The 20,936-nt window shown below is 36.5% G+C and overlaps 1 protein-coding gene across 2 annotated transcripts in view; it reads left to right on the top strand.

Moving 5' to 3' along the window:
• The window catches only part of LOC107746205 (leucine-rich repeat-containing protein 75B-like), a 30,703-nt gene that overhangs the window by 3,219 nt on the left and 6,548 nt on the right, over positions 1–20,936 (top strand). For both annotated transcript variants that reach the window (XM_016560325.1, XM_016560326.1), the window contains 2 exons: positions 2,555–2,683; positions 11,372–11,484. In XM_016560325.1, coding sequence (XP_016415811.1) covers positions 2,555–2,683; positions 11,372–11,484 — 242 coding nt within the window. The remainder of the gene's footprint in view (positions 1–2,554; positions 2,684–11,371; positions 11,485–20,936) is intronic.

Here is a 20,936-nt window from a genome sequence, read left to right as displayed (position 1 = left end):
ACACAGCGCATTTTTTATTTTGGTCGCGCATGCGCACCTGCGTACCACTTATGTGCACCACTGATTATAGGGACATTTTAACTGCATTCTAATAAGTTTCATCTTGCAGTGAATGCTTTTGAACAAACGTGTTTTTGTTAGTTTTTTTGCAAATGATATCGACAATGTCAGCTCGCATATATTTAAAACAATAATTACGATGTTATTGTAGATCCCTATGGTTGTTTAGGCTACCCTGAATTCTCATGGCTCGAGTCCCTTCTTCAGTGTTTGTCCATGGGAGTTTTTTTTTTTTATCCATTTGATTTAAAGTATCAATCTTGACTGTTAGTAGGTGGTAGTTTGTTCAAATTATTCTAGTCATTTAAATATCTGTTAGATGGTTCGGATTTAGTCACGGTTAAGTGCATTTTCAGTCATCACTTTCAGCCCTGTCTAGATATGGCACTTTGTCACATGGATGCCCAGCCAGTCGAAAAGCTTTCCAAACATGGAGGCGTCTCACTCACCCCTGCCCTGGAAGCTCTTAACACCCTGTTGGAGGAGAGAGGGGTCACATTAAGGCAAAGCTCGCTACCTTTTAAGGCTGTAGATTGCTGAAAGAAATTAATTTCTGTGCATTGAAAATCAGTTTTTCAATTCTGGGAAAAATGGATTGGATGTTAATCAACTGGGGGTCAAAATGATGGAGCAGGATGCTTCCTTTTGCCCCAGAGAGAGAGAATGAACCAAAGAGAGGAGGACAAAAACAACATCCCTTATCTCTGCTGTAGCTCTTCCTGTGCCCTAATGAGTGCAATTCATTTTCCGCCGTTGACTCTCATTGAGCAAACGCAGGAAACAACTCTGCTTACATGCTCTACTGAGCACATGCAGTGGATGTCAATGCTATAAGATTTTGTGGTTGTATTGAATTTAAAATGATGTCTCTTTGACTTTAATCTCTCAGATATGACACTGCTTTGCCTATATTGTCTGGGTCTGGGTCATATATTTTCATGTCCCCGTCATTTATTGCTCTTAATATGCTGGATAAAGATGGAAATCAAATGAGTTAGTTAGCTTTTATCACAATCAGTGTTGTTATTCTTAACTAAAACAGAAAATATGAACAGTGTTTTTCAGTAATTGAAACAGTAAGCTGAAACAAAATAAAATGTTAATGTTAAATAAAAAGTTTTAAAGAAATATTACAAAAGCAAAAACGTATAAAAATTACATAAGCACGTAACAAAAGTACTAAAACTTTAAAGTAAAATTGAAAATATAAAAATAAAAAGCTATTTCAAAATGTTAAAAAATACTATAATAGTGTATAAATAATATTAAAATAACAATTAAATAAGCACAGGGATTAATTTTAAATAATTTCACTGCTTTGGTTTAAGTGGATTTTGCTATTTTTGTTTCTTCATTTTTTTCTTTCTCTGATCAAAACATTTTCAAATATTGGTGTATAGGTTTTTCTGTCTTTTATTATTTAACTAACAAAGACTTTTGCCCTTTTTTCTTTAACAAAGGCTAGTTCCTAAATGACGTCATCCTTCAGGAAATTAAATAATTTTATTTGAAAAAAAAAGAACATCAGAGAATATAGTAACTCTCAATCTTTTACTGAGCAAAGGTTAACTTTAGCTTTTTATTTCCACCTGCTCTTGTCATTTTGTAAAGATACATAGCACAAAGAGCTTTTCCCCCCAAAGAAATTTCACTAAATGCTTTATACAAAAGCGTTTTATAAATTACAGTGAAATCATAATCATTTGGTTACAGTGTTCAAAAAGTACTGCAGAACAGAAATGCTAAAGCTTTGCAGATGGAAAACAGAGGGCTTGGAGGAGCTTCCAGATGTCTGGGAATCCCTGAGAAACAGAATATCAGCGTGCAACCCAAAGGGAGGTTTCCACTTCCCTGGACTCAGCTTTCCTCCTCCTGCCAGTTTCTTCATCAATTTCTGTGGGATTTGTCTTTGAATCGATTCACGGGGTGGTGTAGTTTGCCTGGAGGCATCAAATGTGTTTCGCCCTCTGTATTCACTTCTATACGTTAACTTTGTCTCTACTAATTCCACTAGCCGATGGATTAAACAAGAAACATCATCCTCAGGGAATTTTTTTTTGATTCTCCCACTTATTTTTTTTTTCTTTCCCTGATGGTCGTATCAGACTCGCTTGCCTTGGCTGTTCAGTGGTGGGGAAACACTTTAGCTGTCTACGATAAGCCTGGCTAATAAGCTGTCATTGTGTCTGCACACACTTTCTCTGCCATACTTAAAGAAGCTGGACTTAAAGGTTAGCAGCGCTAGTCCAGCAATAGATCAACAAACAGTTCGACTGCTATTTAGAGTTCCCTTCCGAAGCAATAGCGAAGTAAACAGGATGGAAAGATGACTTTTTCTCTATGTCATTCAAAAAAGCCCCTAGTGTAATCTCTCGAATGGAGATTGGAAAGGATTAAGTTGTTTAATATCGAGGTTTATCAGTGACCTTTACTCGCATTTGTTATCCTACATGCTTAACAATCTCTCTCGCTCTCTCTTGTTCTTTCTCGACAGGACCTGGGTCTTGAAGGAACATCTCTCAACGACATCCTCTACAAGAACGCTGCCTTCCTCAACCTAGTGGATCCAATTTCCCACGAGCTTTTGCTCAATTTGGCCCGAGACATGCAGTGTCCAAAAAGGGTAAGCCACCAGTGCTAATAAACGAAGATGATCGTAAACACAAACACACGAGGTGGCTAGTCGAAGGGTTTGACTCGATACCAGCTCACAGCTATCAACATTAACTCTGGATCCCTGCTGTAGCTTGAGCCAAAAACCTGTGCACATGTTCATTACTCAGTCTCCATGATATGTAGAGCGTTTATTTTTAGCTGGCGGTAAGAGGCTTAGCTGGACAATTCTACAGCTCCGCCGCCTGTATAAGACCACAGGCAGCTGTCATCCCATGGCCAGGACTGGAGTTTGGGCGCTCATGCTTCAGTCCCGTCCTAAATTAGTTTGCAAAACGTCAGAAGTACAGAAAGATGACACTGACCTTTATTTTGCTCAAGAGAGCCATCAGTGATGTTTTCATTCCATGCTGAAATTCCACAGTTCTGTTTGGACTTAATTGGACAGAAAGGGCAGCAAGAGGAGCACTTTCCAATAATAGATCCACTTGAACGGGCATGGCTTGTCCTTTTCTTTCAAGACTTTTTTTGAATAACAAATTGAATCAACGTGTCATGTTTCCAACATAGATTCTTTAGAAAAATGCGCAAAACTCCAAAAACATACCTATACATACAACTGACTGCAGTTTCCAGCTGAAATGAACACTAGTTGCAGTAAAACACCAACAACTTTTATTCCTTTTCACACAAATTATTATAACAGGTGCAGATTATTGCTTAATAGCATCTTACTTTTGTGCAGTTCCTTGCACAATACTATGTTATGACCTCAAAACACTTTTACCATAGTGCATGATTTTTAAACGAAAACGTTTTGACAGTTATATCACATAACCAGCTCCATATGTGTGGCTTTTCTGACACAGTAAACCTGCTCAGTAGCTCACCTGGTACAGCACTGTATTTGTGTTGTAAAACGTCAGTGTGAAAAAGAGCTTGTGGAAGCAAGTTAAAATGACATGTTAATTCATCAAATGCATTTTTATCTCATGTTTGCTTTTTTAACACTATTGGTTGGGTTTAAGCTAGGGTTTAGTGTTGGTGGTGTGTTATTTTCAAACCTGACAGAGCATTAATTTTGTAGCGCATCTCACCGGACTTTTCATATCCCAACTAGTGTGATATGTATAACAACTTACAAATTAAAACAGATTCACATTTTGGATAAAACCAAATGTACTTTCAGCGCTATTAACTGGACATTTCACTTTGAAAGTTTTCCAAAACATGAAACATGAAAGAAACAACATAATGTAATTTTTTCAGCCACAGTCACATTTATCCAGTGTACCTGGATTGCATATTTCTCATATAAAAATTAGTGCAGGGCAAACTTTTTGTCAGTCAGTTTGCATGTCTGATAAAGGAAGATTCCCACTATAGCTGACATTTGTCTTAACTTTGATAAAGAATATCTCTTTGGTTTTGAGACTTTAGTCTTTGCAACTTCAAGGATCTTATCTATGCACAATCAGCTTGTAACACTCCAAAGAGAAAGGAAAACTTGAAATTGCATCATATGACCCCTTTAACGAGTGAGTGATTCACTGAATCATTCATTCAAATGATTAATTTAAAACAGCTGATTCACTTGGAAAGGAAGCCCTGTCTAGATATGGCACTTTGTCACATGGATGCCCAGCCAGTCGAAAAGCTTTCCAAACATGGAGTCATCTCACTCACCCTGGCTCTGGAAGCCCTTAGCACCCTGTTGGAGGAGAGAGGGGTCACGTCGTCAAGGCAAACCTCGCAACCTTTTAAGACCGTAGATTGCAGAAAGAAATTAATTTCTGAGCGTCGAAAAGCAGCTTTTCTGTTCCGGGAAAAATGGATTGGATGTTAATCAACTGGGGGTCAAAATGATGAAGTGGGGTGCTTCCTTTTGCCCCAGAGAGAGTAAAAAAGAACCAAAGAGAGCAGGACAAAAACAACATCCCTTATCTCTGCTGTAGCTCTTCCTGTGCCCTAATGAGTGCAATTCATTTTCCGCCGTTGACTCTCATTGAGCAAACGCAGGAAACAACTCTGCTTACATGCTCTACTGAGCACATGCAGTGGATGTCAATGCTATAAGATTTTGTGGTTGTATTGAATTTAAAATGATGTCTCTTTGACTTTAATCTCTCAGATATGACACTGCTTTGCCTATATTGTCTGGGTCTGGGTCATATATTTTCATGTCCCCGTCATTTATTGCTCTTAATATGCTGGATAAAGATGGAAATCAAATGAGTTAGTTAGCTTTTATCACAATCAGTGTTGTTATTCTTAACTAAAACAGAAAATATGAACAGTGTTTTTCAGTAATTGAAACAGTAAGCTGAAACAAAATAAAATGTTAATGTTAAATAAAAAGTTTTAAAGAAATATTACAAAAGCAAAAACGTATAAAAATTACATAAGCACGTAACAAAAGTACTAAAACTTTAAAGTAAAATTGAAAATATAAAAATAAAAAGCTATTTCAAAATGTTAAAAAATACTATAATAGTGTATAAATAATATTAAAATAACAATTAAATAAGCACAGGGATTAATTTTAAATAATTTCACTGCTTTGGTTTAAGTGGATTTTGCTATTTTTGTTTCTTCATTTTTTTCTTTCTCTGATCAAAACATTTTCAAATATTGGTGTATAGGTTTTTCTGTCTTTTATTATTTAACTAACAAAGACTTTTGCCCTTTTTTCTTTAACAAAGGCTAGTTCCTAAATGACGTCATCCTTCAGGAAATTAAATAATTTTATTTGAAAAAAAAAGAACATCAGAGAATATAGTAACTCTCAATCTTTTACTGAGCAAAGGTTAACTTTAGCTTTTTATTTCCACCTGCTCTTGTCATTTTGTAAAGATACATAGCACAAAGAGCTTTTCCCCCCAAAGAAATTTCACTAAATGCTTTATACAAAAGCGTTTTATAAATTACAGTGAAATCATAATCATTTGGTTACAGTGTTCAAAAAGTACTGCAGAACAGAAATGCTAAAGCTTTGCAGATGGAAAACAGAGGGCTTGGAGGAGCTTCCAGATGTCTGGGAATCCCTGAGAAACAGAATATCAGCGTGCAACCCAAAGGGAGGTTTCCACTTCCCTGGACTCAGCTTTCCTCCTCCTGCCAGTTTCTTCATCAATTTCTGTGGGATTTGTCTTTGAATCGATTCACGGGGTGGTGTAGTTTGCCTGGAGGCATCAAATGTGTTTCGCCCTCTGTATTCACTTCTATACGTTAACTTTGTCTCTACTAATTCCACTAGCCGATGGATTAAACAAGAAACATCATCCTCAGGGAATTTTTTTTTGATTCTCCCACTTATTTTTTTTTTCTTTCCCTGATGGTCGTATCAGACTCGCTTGCCTTGGCTGTTCAGTGGTGGGGAAACACTTTAGCTGTCTACGATAAGCCTGGCTAATAAGCTGTCATTGTGTCTGCACACACTTTCTCTGCCATACTTAAAGAAGCTGGACTTAAAGGTTAGCAGCGCTAGTCCAGCAATAGATCAACAAACAGTTCGACTGCTATTTAGAGTTCCCTTCCGAAGCAATAGCGAAGTAAACAGGATGGAAAGATTACTTTTTCTCTGTGTCATTCAAAAAAGCCCCTAGTGTAATCTCTCGAATGGAGATTGGAAAGGATTAAGTTGTTTAATATCGAGGTTTATCAGTGACCTTTACTCGCATTTGTTATCCTACATGCTTAACAATCTCTCTCGCGCTCTCTTGTTCTTTCTCGACAGGACCTGGGTCTTGAAGGAACATCTCTCAACGACATCCTCTACAAGAACGCTGCCTTCCTCAACCTAGTGGATCCAATTTCCCACGAGCTTTTGCTCAATTTGGCCCGAGACATGCAGTGTCCAAAAAGGGTAAGCCACCAGTGCTAATAAACGAAGATGATCGTAAACACAAACACACGAGGTGGCTAGTCGAAGGGTTTGACTCGATACCAGCTCACAGCTATCAACATTAACTCTGGATCCCTGCTGTAGCTTGAGCCAAAAACCTGTGCACATGTTCATTACTCAGTCTCCATGATATGTAGAGCGTTTATTTTTAGCTGGCGGTAAGAGGCTTAGCTGGACAATTCTACAGCTCCGCCGCCTGTATAAGACCACAGGCAGCTGTCATCCCATGGCCAGGACTGGAGTTTGGGCGCTCATGCTTCAGTCCCGTCCTAAATTAGTTTGCAAAACGTCAGAAGTACAGAAAGATGACACTGACCTTTATTTTGCTCAAGAGAGCCATCAGTGATGTTTTCATTCCATGCTGAAATTCCACAGTTCTGTTTGGACTTAATTGGACAGAAAGGGCAGCAAGAGGAGCACTTTCCAATAATAGATCCACTTGAACGGGCATGGCTTGTCCTTTTCTTTCAAGACTTTTTTTGAATAACAAATTGAATCAACGTGTCATGTTTCCAACATAGATTCTTTAGAAAAATGCGCAAAACTCCAAAAACATACCTATACATACAACTGACTGCAGTTTCCAGCTGAAATGAACACTAGTTGCAGTAAAACACCAACAACTTTTATTCCTTTTCACACAAATTATTATAACAGGTGCAGATTATTGCTTAATAGCATCTTACTTTTGTGCAGTTCCTTGCACAATACTATGTTATGACCTCAAAACACTTTTACCATAGTGCATGATTTTTAAACGAAAACGTTTTGACAGTTATATCACATAACCAGCTCCATATGTGTGGCTTTTCTGACACAGTAAACCTGCTCAGTAGCTCACCTGGTACAGCACTGTATTTGTGTTGTAAAACGTCAGTGTGAAAAAGAGCTTGTGGAAGCAAGTTAAAATGACATGTTAATTCATCAAATGCATTTTTATCTCATGTTTGCTTTTTTAACACTATTGGTTGGGTTTAAGCTAGGGTTTAGTGTTGGTGGTGTGTTATTTTCAAACCTGACAGAGCATTAATTTTGTAGCGCATCTCACCGGACTTTTCATATCCCAACTAGTGTGATATGTATAACAACTTACAAATTAAAACAGATTCACATTTTGGATAAAACCAAATGTACTTTCAGCGCTATTAACTGGACATTTCACTTTGAAAGTTTTCCAAAACATGAAACATGAAAGAAACAACATAATGTAATTTTTTCAGCCACAGTCACATTTATCCAGTGTACCTGGATTGCATATTTCTCATATAAAAATTAGTGCAGGGCAAACTTTTTGTCAGTCAGTTTGCATGTCTGATAAAGGAAGATTCCCACTATAGCTGACATTTTGGGTAGCCTAACGTAACCTAACTCCTCTCCCTGATTAAGAATGAAAGCGAGGTCACCGACTAAATGGCTGGCTCTGACATTGCCTTTCGATTCCGTCACGTATTGCAATGGCCCATTTTGACAGTAAATCAATGTGAAGCTCGCTAAAGTAAGAACAGGAGCACATCATGAGCATAAACAATTGTAATAGACTGAATTAGGATGCAACTCATTGACTTAGAATCAAAATTCCCATTTCAAATTCCAGTTCAATTACTTAATTTGTATTTCATTTGAAATGAGGTAGCAAACGATGCAGAATTGCAGTTCAAATTGGAATGGATGTAAATTAAAATTGAAAATCATTTAACTGTAATTTGAAAAGCAAGACAAACTTTAAACGTTGGACTGACAAATCTTTGTTTAAAAGGTTTGAAAAAAGACTTAAAATGCCTTTAGAAAGTTTACAGGCATTATGGACAGAAGGAATGATAGAACGATATGACATTAGCTAGCTAGCTAGCTGCTAGATAGATAGATAGATAGACTGTTCTGCCTCTGCTTCTTATTTTATCCATTTAATGTAATACAATCCAAGAAAAACATTCAGTTACACAAGCACCATAACCAAAAATTAGCATTTGCACTGTAGCTTTGCATTTGCTGTGGAAAAAGTTTTGGATCAGATCTGAGCCGGACAGTGGGATTAGAGGGAGCTTTTAACATTGCAAAAAGAGTATTCAGACTGGATCTGTGGTGAAGTTTTCTCTTATTCCCAACTGGACTCTCGCAGGCGGCTGTAAAAATGCTTGCTAGCCTCCTTCAACAGCAGAAGCCTTGAGGAGCTAATCATGTAAACCCAGAAAACGAGAGCGAGGGATTGAAGGGCTCTCAATTTTCTCTGCTTCTTTTCTTCCTCTCTGACTTAATAAACATCCAGTTACCTGCTGACAGGTAGAGCAAATCCCATCCCACTGAGCTCAGAAAAGCCACCTTGCTTCTAAAAGAAATGGATTCATGCCATTCAGATGTCTTGCCCATAAGCCAAACCGCTTTGTTATACTTATATAATCAGTATTGAGGGATACTAACTTTTATGTAGAGTTGGATTAATTTGAGTTAATCCGTTTGGGTACGTGAACCGGATTAAAAAGAAATGATTCACTGATTGAAAACTCACTATGTAGCTGTTTATGTAGCTGCAGAAAGTCTGATTCATTTAATGAATCAATTTATTCAGACAGTTTGAGTAACATGAACTGGATCAAAAAGAAATGACTGAGTGTTTGAGAACTCACTACACTCTCTAACACTTTAGTTTAGTGACCAATTCTTACTATTAACTAATTGATTATTAGCATGCATATTACTAGCATGTTGGCTGCATTAATGCCTTATTCTGCATGACCATATTTTAGATTCTTTAATCCTACCCATACAACTACATACCTTATTAACTATTAATAAGCAGCAAATTAGGAATTTATTGAGGCAAAAGTCGTAGTTAATAGTTAATAGTGAGAATTGGTCCCTAAACTAAATTGTGAACTCATATGTAGCGTCAGAAAGTTTGATTCATTTTAATGAATCAGTTCATTTAGAAAGTTTGTGTAAATTAACTGGATCAAAAAGAAACAATTCACTGATTGAAAACTCATCAAAATAATATATACCAATGTCTGTTTTACCAGCAACTAATGAAGTTTTGAGTCCCAGGAGTCAGCTGGTGGGGATCCTCAATCGCAGCAGTTATTCATGATGGGAATCATGGGAAATATGGAAAGGCATTTTAATGAGCTTTTGTTTGTGCGTAGCACATAGATTTTGTTTTTCATTTAACTGTCTTACAATTGACAGTTTTTCATTAAACTGTGGCAGTTGCGCATTGAGCTATGGCTAATGTCTTAATGTTCAGTCCCTGATTGAAAGTCCACGTAAATCCTTCCGACAGTAAAACTCCCTCTGGAGTGCACGTCATCGAATGTACGCCGTCTTTATTAAGGGAGTTCAATAAAAGTAGTCCGATAATTGCTGTCACTCACTGCTACCAGAAACCAACTTACTATACATTAAAGATTCAACAAACATCTTTGTTTTAAATTAATAGCCTTCAGGGGGCCACTAAGATGTACATGTTTATTTCCTGTCATTTCTTAGATTGATAGTACGAGCAAGTCGACTCCAGTCAATGGCTTTGCCCAGTCTTTTGTGTTTACCTGCCTCACTCACGTTGTTGTGCTTCAGCAATGATTAGATTTACTCAGCTCTGCTCTGGCCAGTCCGTTTAAAGAGAGAGAGGCGAGCCAACGCCTGTTTTGATGCAGAAATGGCTGCAAGCATGGTTGACCGAAGGTCTTGATATTGTTTTAAACCAACCTCTCACCCAGTAGTTCAACATGACATGAATAACTAAGACATTTTAACTGAACTCTCATCTTCATCTCAAGTTATATGCTAAGGAAGAGTACCACTCTTTGAAGCACTAATTGCTGCTTTTGAATCTAAAGTTTGTTAGGACCATTAAGATTATTTTAACAATATGACATTATTTTCATAACAATTAAGTACATTTCCCCATCAAATATTAATTTAATGTCTCCATACATTTCATTTTAGATTTTTTTTTCAATGGGATTTCCTTTTCAAAGAAATTAATCAATACTGTTTTAAGCTAGGATTCATTAAATTGATCAAAAGTGACAGTAAAGACATTTATAATGTAACAAAAGATTTATATTTCAAATGAATGATGTTCTGTTAAAGAAATTATCAAAGAATAAAAAAACACAAAAATATTAAGCAGTACAACTATGTTAAACAATGATAATAATAACTCAAAATCAGCATATTAGAATGATTTCTGAAGGATCTTGTGACACTAAATGCTGGAGTAATGATGCTGAAAATTCAGCTTTGCATCACAGGAATACATTACATTTTAAATAATATCCCAATTGAAAAAGGTTATTTTAATTTGTAATAATATTTCACAATATTACTGTTCTTACTGCATTTTTGACCATATAAATGCAGCCTTGGTGAGCATAAGAGACTTCTTTTAAAAACATTAAAAAATCTTACCAACCCCAAACTTGATACTGAAACTTTATAATGATTATTCTTGAAAACTTAATAGTTAAATAGCAGTGTCTTCTATCATACCATTTTATACAAGCAATAAACTGCTACCATGTTGTTGCCACATAACAGTGAATTTATCATGTTAACAAAGGTTTTAGGCTCTTGTGGCTTATTGCTTATTTAATGACACTAATCATAATCACTGACAGATTAACCTGAACAGTTTACTTCTCTGCAACCCATGTAATAGCACTAGACATGGTAAACATTCAAGTTTTTTAGGTTCTCTGTCAGTGACCATAAGCCCTCAGATTGGTGATTTATTTGGCAGCCCGTCTCCCAGAATAGCTCTTCATCACCCGCTTCTCCTCATTCTGGCTTTTTCAGGAGACTGATGCTCTCAAGTCCTCTGAGAAGATCTGCAGGCAGCTGATCTATCACCTGACCCCTCACTCCAAGTGGAGCAGACAGAACGTGCCCAGGAGGAAGTCTCAAGCCTGGTAAGAGTCTTGCATCTGTCCATCTGTCCCTTATCAGGATACACCTCCACAGTGAGGATAACAACTGACATCAGAGATTAGAAAACTCTGCGCTGACAAATTGAAATACAGACAACTAGAAGAAAACCAGATTAGTCATTCCTGACATCGGCATACGATGCTTAAACGGGTATGAAAGTTTCATTGGGTTAATGTTGAGCTGCTTCACTTACTTAATGGAACAGATCGCAAGACAGTTCCATAATGACAATACTGTCGTCATTTTCTCACGCTCGCTATGCAAAACTATGGTTATTATAGTTAACTAATTCTAAAATGAAAACCATTTAAAAAAAATTGTTACTTGAAATAAAATAAGATATTTTTTACTAATTATTTCAGCTATATATATATGTATGTAGCTCTATCTCTAGCGTAGCGTTAGTTCTGGCAGGTCACGTTAGTCAAGCTCGCATCAGCTGACTCTCAGCTGATCCCCATCAACCTATGGGAATACGACACCTATCTAAGTATTCATATATAAGGTCCCGCAGTAGTATCAGCAGTTTTCGCATTGCTCAATAGCTAATTACCCTCCTCCATCCCCAACTCCTCCTCTGTCAGTCAGAATTCAGCCTTCTGATTCTCCTTTGAATCAGACCAATTCTAAAATGTGTACATAACATTATTGAACTTTAACGATATCTGCAATACATTTATGTTGGTTCTTGACTGACGGAGCGGGCGAGGGCGCAGGCGCAATCATCAAACATATTTCAAAGGAAGCTGGCGCCACGGTCCTGACCGCATCACTGTTTTTACGGGGTGTTTTTAGGAAATATTTGTATGGATCGGTAGCCAATGAGCTCGCTGCTCAACATTCAAATATATGACAAGTGCTTGCCGTAGCAGTTGCTGCTTGCTTCGGAAAGCCTCCACCTTCCCCAGCTCCACCTGTATAGATCTGCTACGAGGTGATTCATGAATGCTATATGGGGGTTATTTCATGTATGTTATATTTGCAGCAGCAATATTTCTTACATGCTCACAGCAGCATGTTGTGGATGTATTGGCAGTAGCAAGTCTCTGTACTTGCTCTGCCACAGCAGCAGCGTAGCAGATCTATTCCGCCAAGACCAAATACATTAACATTGTCATGTACATTACCATGCCAATCCCTCTGAGAGTTGTGTATGTATGTATATATGTATGTACTGTATGTGTGTATATGTATATATATATATACGGTGACATTTTCATTTTAATTTAGTTTAACTTGATGTACTAAAAAACAAAAATTATAAAATACAACAAAAAACTAACTAAAATTAAAATGGAAACAGAAAATATAAAAATAAAAACAGATTCAAAATATTAACTCTTTTCCCGCCATTGACGAGTTATATCGTCTTTTAGAAGACAACGCTTCCCCCGCCAAAGATGAGTTTTTACGGCTTTTCGTGTTTTCAATGTTATACACTCGGGGGCGCTATTACACATCTTCTGAACGAGTACAAAACCTCCCGAACAAAAACACATGTGTACAGGACGGAGAAACGAGCGATCTCTATTTTTTTGTTTAAAAGTAGAGGCTCTGATCTTTATTTTGGTGTATTGCATATTCAAATATTCATACAGCAAAATATTCTGGAGGCCATCAAATTTTAGTGAAAATCATCAAAATCGCTGGCGGTGGCTGGCAACTTTTTTCAAAAATGCTGGCGGGGAAAGAGTTAATCAAAATAACTACTTATTATTAAAAATAACTACTTTTTTACTAATTACTAAACTAACACTGCTGCTAAACACAAAAGATATTTTGAACAATGTCTCAGTGTTGTTGTTGTTTTTTTAATAAATACAATGAAAGTCATTGGGGTCCCATGTTGTTTTAAACTCTATTGACTTTCATTGTATGGACAAAAAAAACAATGAGACTTTGTTCAAAATATCTTTGTTTGAGTGTAAGGAAGCATGATTTAAGGAAGCAAAAGTAGAATCAGAATTGTTTAATTCATTATCAAACCCATCCCAAATCCACATCTTAATACTAAAGTTTTGAATGAGGATCTGACAATAAAAACAGGTAATATTTGTGAAATCTTATTACAATTTATATTTTTATATATTTAAATCTCTATTTAAATATCTGTTATATACAGATTTATATGTTTACTATTTGAGTATATTTTAAAATGTAATTTATTCCTGTGATGCAATGCTGAATTTTCAGCATCATTACTCCAATCTTCAGTGTCACATGATTCTTCAGAAATCATTCTGATTAGCTGCTCAAGAAACATTTCCTATTATCAATGTTGAAAATAGTTGTGCTGCTTAATATTATTGTGGAAACCATGATCTTTTTTTTCAGAATTCTTTAATGAATAGAAAGCTCAAAAGAACAGCATTTATTAGAAATAGAAATCTTTGCAACATTATAAACAGTAGTATATGTGCTCACTTGGAGTCAAGCCCACAATGTTGGTGTTTTTAAGCACTGATCTTCCAGTCGAGCTACAAGAACCTACTGCAGTTTTTATCTACTGATCCTGACACTTTCCATCATGTAAAAGTGCAGAAGACGTTACCAGAGGTGCCTGCCACTTCCCAATCAAGGGATACGGCAAAGTCTTATTGCTACGACTCTTGATATCACCCCACATGATTGGCGTTTTGCCTCAAACGCGGACGGACGAATGTTTCTCTCAGATGAGTTCTTTCATCAGATATCATGATTTCCCACCAAACAGCATACGAAACAAAGGAAACGTCATTCCCTCTGGGCGTTGGGCAGGTATGGTGAGGAAGTCATTACGAAAGGGAAAGTCTTTTTAATGATATCCATGTTCTCTCCCCATCCCAGAGCAATTAACCCAGTTTGGGAGATTTCGACAGCTGCTATTTAGTTCCTCTGCTCCTTGTTTTATCACCAACTCATCTCCAAACAAGCCTGAACAATAACAAGCCATCATCGCCATCGCTCACGTAATTCGTGAACCTCTGCTCTTTCAGTCTCTGTAATGAAAGCCTAATCTGCAGAAATGCCTCCTCCGTTTGTCTTGTCACACCCTCGGAGGTGGTCGTGAGGGAAAAGATTGAATGCTTAAGCGGAACAAGACGCCTGTTAGAGTGTGAAGATATTGTCAGGCCGATCGTTGTTCTATTTAAAGGGAACAAGAGGAGAGGAAAGATGCGGTGTTGCTGATGCTCTCGGCTTCTAAAGATGTCCCATCTTTCTTTCCTCTGTCTAATATTCTTTAGAAGAGCTTTCAGGCTCCTTTAAAGCACATTGATTTTTTTTCCAGCCTAGCACCTCTCCCAGAAAAGCTTTAAAGAGAGAGGTTAGGTGGCCGGAGGGGAAAACCTGAAAGACAAAGAGTATCAGAGAGACTCAAGTAGAGAGAGAGAGAGAGCTGAGAAAACTGTGTTTGTTAGCATCTGTGCTGCTAGAACCAGAGTCGAAGGGAAAGTTCATCCAAAAAGGGACATTCGGTCATTATTTACTCACCCTCATGGCGATCCACACCAATAGTTACTTTTTGAGTTTGTTTTTCCAAAAATGACTGTTAACAACTAAATGATTTATGAAAGTGGTCTGTGTGCTTTATTCCAAGCCTCAATGAAACTATTCGATAGCTTTGTGTAAAATTTTACTTCTCCTCCAATTAGCTTTTGGATCTCATTCATAGCGGCACATGTGGCATCAATGAGCAACATGCAATATTCTCTGATGGGTGTTTTTGAGCATATTCCCTTCACAGTTTTGATTAATAAACTTACACTCTAGTGAATGCATTGTAGTTCATCACTGAGTATCACTGAGCATAGATTAGTTATATATTATTTATAGTATATAAATATAGTTAATAGATATAGATTATTTTTTATAATATTATAATAATTTTATATACACATATATAATGTTTTATATATAATATATTTATATAATATAATATATATATATATATATATATATATATATATGTGTGTGTGTATACATAATATATTATTTGTATAATAACATTATAATACAATATGTTTACAGATTTAATAATTATAAATATTTTATATTTAATTATTTAAGCATTAATGAAAAATAATTAAATATAAAAATGTTTAATTTTACAAAATGTTATGAAAATATTGTGTGTGTGTGTGTGTGTGTATACATATATATGAGATAAAAGTGTTTTGATTATTCGTACTTGTATTATTCATTGCAGATCACGTCTCTCTGTTGTATTCCTCTATGCTTGAGAAGCCAGTGTTCTTTTGTGGTGTTTTTAAAGTCTGTTCTCGATTCCAGGCTAATCACCCACGTATTCTTGATAGCTCCTGGAAAAGCCCCTCGTGCGAGAGCATGAAACGACACAGCGGCAGTTGTTATTTCATCAACCCAGCACTCCTGCAAGGCAATCGTTCGCCTCTCAGCCATAACGGCCTCCCAAACCAAATGGAATGATGAATCTGTTTAATAAAGCAGTCAGCAGGGGTGAAGATGAGCCAGCAGCAGCCCTCTGTGTAATTATCCCCTCTCGTATGGAGGTCTTGGCTCTGCTTCGGGGTCGCCCGCGACGTCTTGATGTAAAGTTTATTGGTGGAGCGTTTGCGTTCGCATTAAAAGCAGCGAGGAGTTGATATTTGTCAGCTAACATCCTCCTCATTCTGATAAGCATTATGTGGAGCGTGTTGGCTGCCTGCCACTGGGGTAAAACGTACACGACCCATCGCTGCCCTCGTCAGCAGAGAACCACAGTTAAGAGCATGATGGGTTGAGAATTCATGGCAGAGTGAGCCTGACCCAAATGAGGACCAGCGGATGGTCACGGTGGCCTATAAAACTGGCCTGTTTTGGCTGGTGCGTTAGATGACAGATTGAGCCGAACACATGTGGGGCAGCTTGGGTTTCAGCTTACGTGATGCATGTGCCCACTGCTGGCGGACAGTAACCAGCGCGCTCACAGGCACATACGCGCACATGTCCACCTGAGAGTGGGTTGGCGTTTTAGCCCACATTTGAAGATGATGTCAACCTGAGCAGAATGATGTGCATCCGATCTGTTCTGAGAGATCTGAAACGATCCCAGATTTTCCTGCAGCCATTTACTCACTGTGGCATCTTTTAGATTATGAGAAATACACTTTGAGTCCTTTGATCTTACAGTTTTGCTGTCCACTTGAATTTATCTTGTTTAGATTTTTTTGTGGAATATTTTATTTAAAATTTAAAAACAGGTTTTTTTAGGGTGCTTAGATTTTTTGTTTTTGTTTTTTTTACTGGAAAACAAGACAAAAAAGATAGATTAAAATGATTTCTGTAGTGTACACTCTAACCCTCATGTCTCTGCTGTTTACTCTCTAACCCCCCCACACCCACCCATTTCTGCTTCCTGACCTCCTTGTTGACCGTGCTTAAATGTGTTTGACCTACATATCGTGTGTCTGTTTAGCAGAGGCGGACAAAGTACTCAACTCCATTACTTGAGTGAAAGTACAGGACTTTCAAAGCTGCTACATAGTAACGACTTTCTACTTCGAGGACCTTGATAGAAATGTAGTGGAGTGAAAAGTACAATATTTGTCTTTCAAATGTAGTGAAGTTAAAGTCATAAGTTCCCAGAAAAAAATAATACTCAAGTAAAGTACAGATACACAAAAAGTGTAATTAAGTACAATACACAAGTAAATGTACTTAGTTACTGTCCGCCTCTGCTGTTCCCCTGAGAGCTGAGGTTAAGGTCATCAACAGGTCTGATTCATCTCTCCTGTTTCTCCCTTCACTCTCCGGTCGCCCTGCTTTTATTTAACAAACTGATGTTATCGCTCTGCTTTGTTCTCGTCCCCTTTGCCCTGGTTGAGGTGTAGAGCTACTTCACTTCACTCAATTTAATCCTATTAGATATGCCATTCTGCAAACACTACCTTGACAACAGTGTTAAGCGGGCATCCTTAAGCCTTATCCGTGATAAATCGCCTGTTGAACCCCACATGGGGAACTTTTGGTACAGAACATTTAGCTTGTTGTAAATAACAGAACTATATAAAGACTGTTTTCAGCCTGACTGTCATCCTCGTCAGGCCTGTGTTGTTTGACTGTTGTGAACTATAGTAGCTTATTTCTGATTTGTAGTGGTATTTGGTTCCTTAAAAAGGATCTATATATATATATATATATATATATATATATATGCGTGTTTGTATGTGTATATAGGTGTGTGTTTATTATTATAATATATATATATATATAATTTATTTGTATATTATAGACTGAATGTTCCTAGAACATATATATATATATCATATTTTAATATCGCACATATATATGTATGTGTGTGTGTGTGTGTGTGTGATTAAAATATAATATATATTTGTATATATAATATTAATAAAATTTTAATACTAATGTTTTTAAGGCATTGCAGTAATGAGAGTTTACGGGAAAATGTGTTTAATTGTCATGAAAATATGTTTATTTTTAATGTAATTAAATCATATTTAATGTAATGATGGTACAGTCAAAAAGTGTTTATTATTTAAGTATATTTTTACAATATATTTTATGTTATGTATTTTATTTTATAGCGAAACCATGTGCTTTTTGTAAGACATGGAAGTCTGTTTAACAGAAATATTGATAGGCATTCAAAAAGATATGTTACAGTATTAGCATGAATACAAACCAGAGCCATAAAATCTCTGCCTCATGTTGAAAAGATGCATTTGCCCTCCAAACGCTTTGATTAGCATAAACATCACATCACTGTTTGTAACCTTGGCAGAAACCAGGCAAATTTGCCGACACATAAGTTCCCAGAGGGCTGACGCATTAAAAAGGCCGAGCAGACAGTCGGCACCAATCCGCCGTACAGTAGCAGAGCTCAAACCGGCTATCAGCCGCTGGGGTGCATCCCTTCTGAAGTAATACATTTTAATGCTGTTTCTGTAGCCATTTTGCAATGACTCTGCTGGCTGGGTGCCCGCCATGCTACTGTTATATAATCCATCACTTCCTTGCAGACAGGCCTTTCCAATAACTCAACTGTCACAGCCTTATACAGGCAGATAGAAAGGAGGTGCAGGCATTAGACTCATGGTAACAAATGCATACAAGCATGTAGCATTAGCGGCTAGCAGGGTTTGCGCTTGATCTCTGCAAACCACTGCGCTGATGTGCTTTAGCAGAGCTTTGAAGTGCCTTTTTTTGAAGGGTTTCTGCAGATATGAAGGGAGCAGTGCTTCTCATCAGCCATTTTAGGAGCACCGTGCTATCACACACATCATGTGCTATTATCATCATAATAATTATTGCTATCATTACTCTTGCCCTGCCATGCGCTCTTATCAAAGGGGAGCTCTTTCAATGGCTACAAATATAACACTACACTACTACACTTCTAAAACGGGAAAGGGTATGTTTTATAATCCGATTCAAATTGTGCATAATTAGACAAACCTTTCATCAAAATTACTGTGCCATTGAAAGCACCCCACGATTATCCTGGAAATGGGTCTTCCATGGAGATTCTAGGAACGATCAGTTTGATAAGTAATATGACATGCATAAACCTTGTTTATGAACTTTTATATGAACTTTTAACTTGTATATCTTTTCTGCTTTATCTAGATTACTTCTTATATGCTTTTTAATCAATTTTTCTCACATTAGCAAGTACCATGTATTGTCCACTGGCGTAGTTGGTTAAGCTAATTTTTGATAAATTACATTTTTCAGTATTTTTATGGTATCACAGTAAAGAGAAAATGTCTTTAATCACTCAAAAAAAAATTTTTTTTTTCATTCAGTCAAAAAAACCCCCACAATACAATGTTTTTATTTATTCATAATTGTTCATTTACATTATATTTATTTATTTTCTTTATGAAAATATGATTTGTTATTTTTTCTTTGGATTTTGCGGTTAAATGTGAATAATAATAATTTATTATTAATATGTAAATTATGTATTTTATTTATTTATTTTGCATTTTTAAAAGTATTACAGTAATGAGTATTTATATGAAATGTGTTTAATCGTCTTGAAAATAACATCACAATAAAAAAATCTTGATATAATGGGATTTATGCTATATATATATATATATATATATATATATAGGGTTTTTCACTCATTAACATAGTACAGAAAAAAAATAGCATCATTTATCATGGTGTTTTTCTGATTTCATTATGTATTTATTTTACAATATTACAGTAATGTAAATTTAAAGGAAAATATGTTTCATTGTCTTGAAATGAATGCCACAATATAAAAGAATCATGGCTTAACTGTCTTTATGCAAAATATAATTTCTTAATTTTTTTTTAATTTTAAACCTGTTCCTCCTGCTGCTCAAATCCACATAGGTGAAACCCCATGGAGAGGCACCGATGTCCCGAGATTCCTCTTGTTGGAGGGATCTCACATGTGATAGTGTGATTGTGTTGATTGAGTGTTACCATGTGTGTTGAGCAGGATTAACTGCTCCAGGAACTGGCACTACTTCAGTCTGACACTCACCGTTAAGCCCACAGTGGCCTTCTGATGGCTAATTAAAGCAGGATGGCATCAACTCACAGTACCACACAACAAGCAAGAGGTGGGATGATTGAGAGATTGAGGGCAATGGGGGCTGTTTATGGTAGATGAGCTTTGTATGACAGGCCAGTATCTTACATGATAACTTTTAGTAAACATCCCTGGATATCCTCAGCTATGCTGTGACTGAAACATAAACTAAAGCCCACAGTTCTGTTTATGCACTCTTTTGATTGAACAAGTCTTGGCACCAAATAAGAATCATCAAGTGTCAATTAATTTCATAGCGTAGGTCCTGTGTATGTGCATCATAACTCGCTTGTATAAATTCATTAATCAGTTCAATCAGGTATGTAGAGTGTTTTCCTGCAGGGAAATTTGCATGCTGTGTATAATTGCAAGTAAAGAGCTCTTTTTGTGTGATTCAATAATAGTTCACCTCATTTACAACTCCACAATTTGAAATTCTAACTAATAAAAAGGTTTGGATCGAAAACAAACTTGTTTTAAGTTTTGTTTTTATGCGCATGTATGTATATGTGTGACTACATGTATTTGTATATGTGACCCTGGACCACAAAACCAGTCATAAGGGTCAATTTTTCGAAATTGAGATTTATACATCATATGAAAGCTGAATAAATAAGCTTTCCATTGATGTATGGTTTGTAGGACAATATTTGGCCGAGATACAACTATTTGAAAAATGGAATCTGAGGGTGCAAAAAAAATCAAAATATTGAGAAAATCGCCTTTAAAGTTGTCCAAATGAAGTTCTTAGCAATGCATATTACTAATCAAAAAGTACGTTTTGATATATTTAAGGTAGGAAATTTACTAAATATCTTCATGGAACATGATCTTTACTTAATATCCTAATGATTTTTGGCATAAAAGAAAAATCAATAATTTTGACACATACAATGTATTTTT

Source organism: Sinocyclocheilus rhinocerous, unplaced genomic scaffold (genome assembly GCF_001515625.1).
Source record: "Sinocyclocheilus rhinocerous isolate Xijiao unplaced genomic scaffold, SAMN03320098_v1.1 scaffold4545, whole genome shotgun sequence".
Classification (NCBI taxonomy): Eukaryota; Metazoa; Chordata; class Actinopteri; order Cypriniformes; family Cyprinidae; genus Sinocyclocheilus; species Sinocyclocheilus rhinocerous.
The sequence above is the reverse complement of the archived record's forward strand: the minus strand, read 5'-3'. Positions and strand labels throughout refer to the sequence as shown.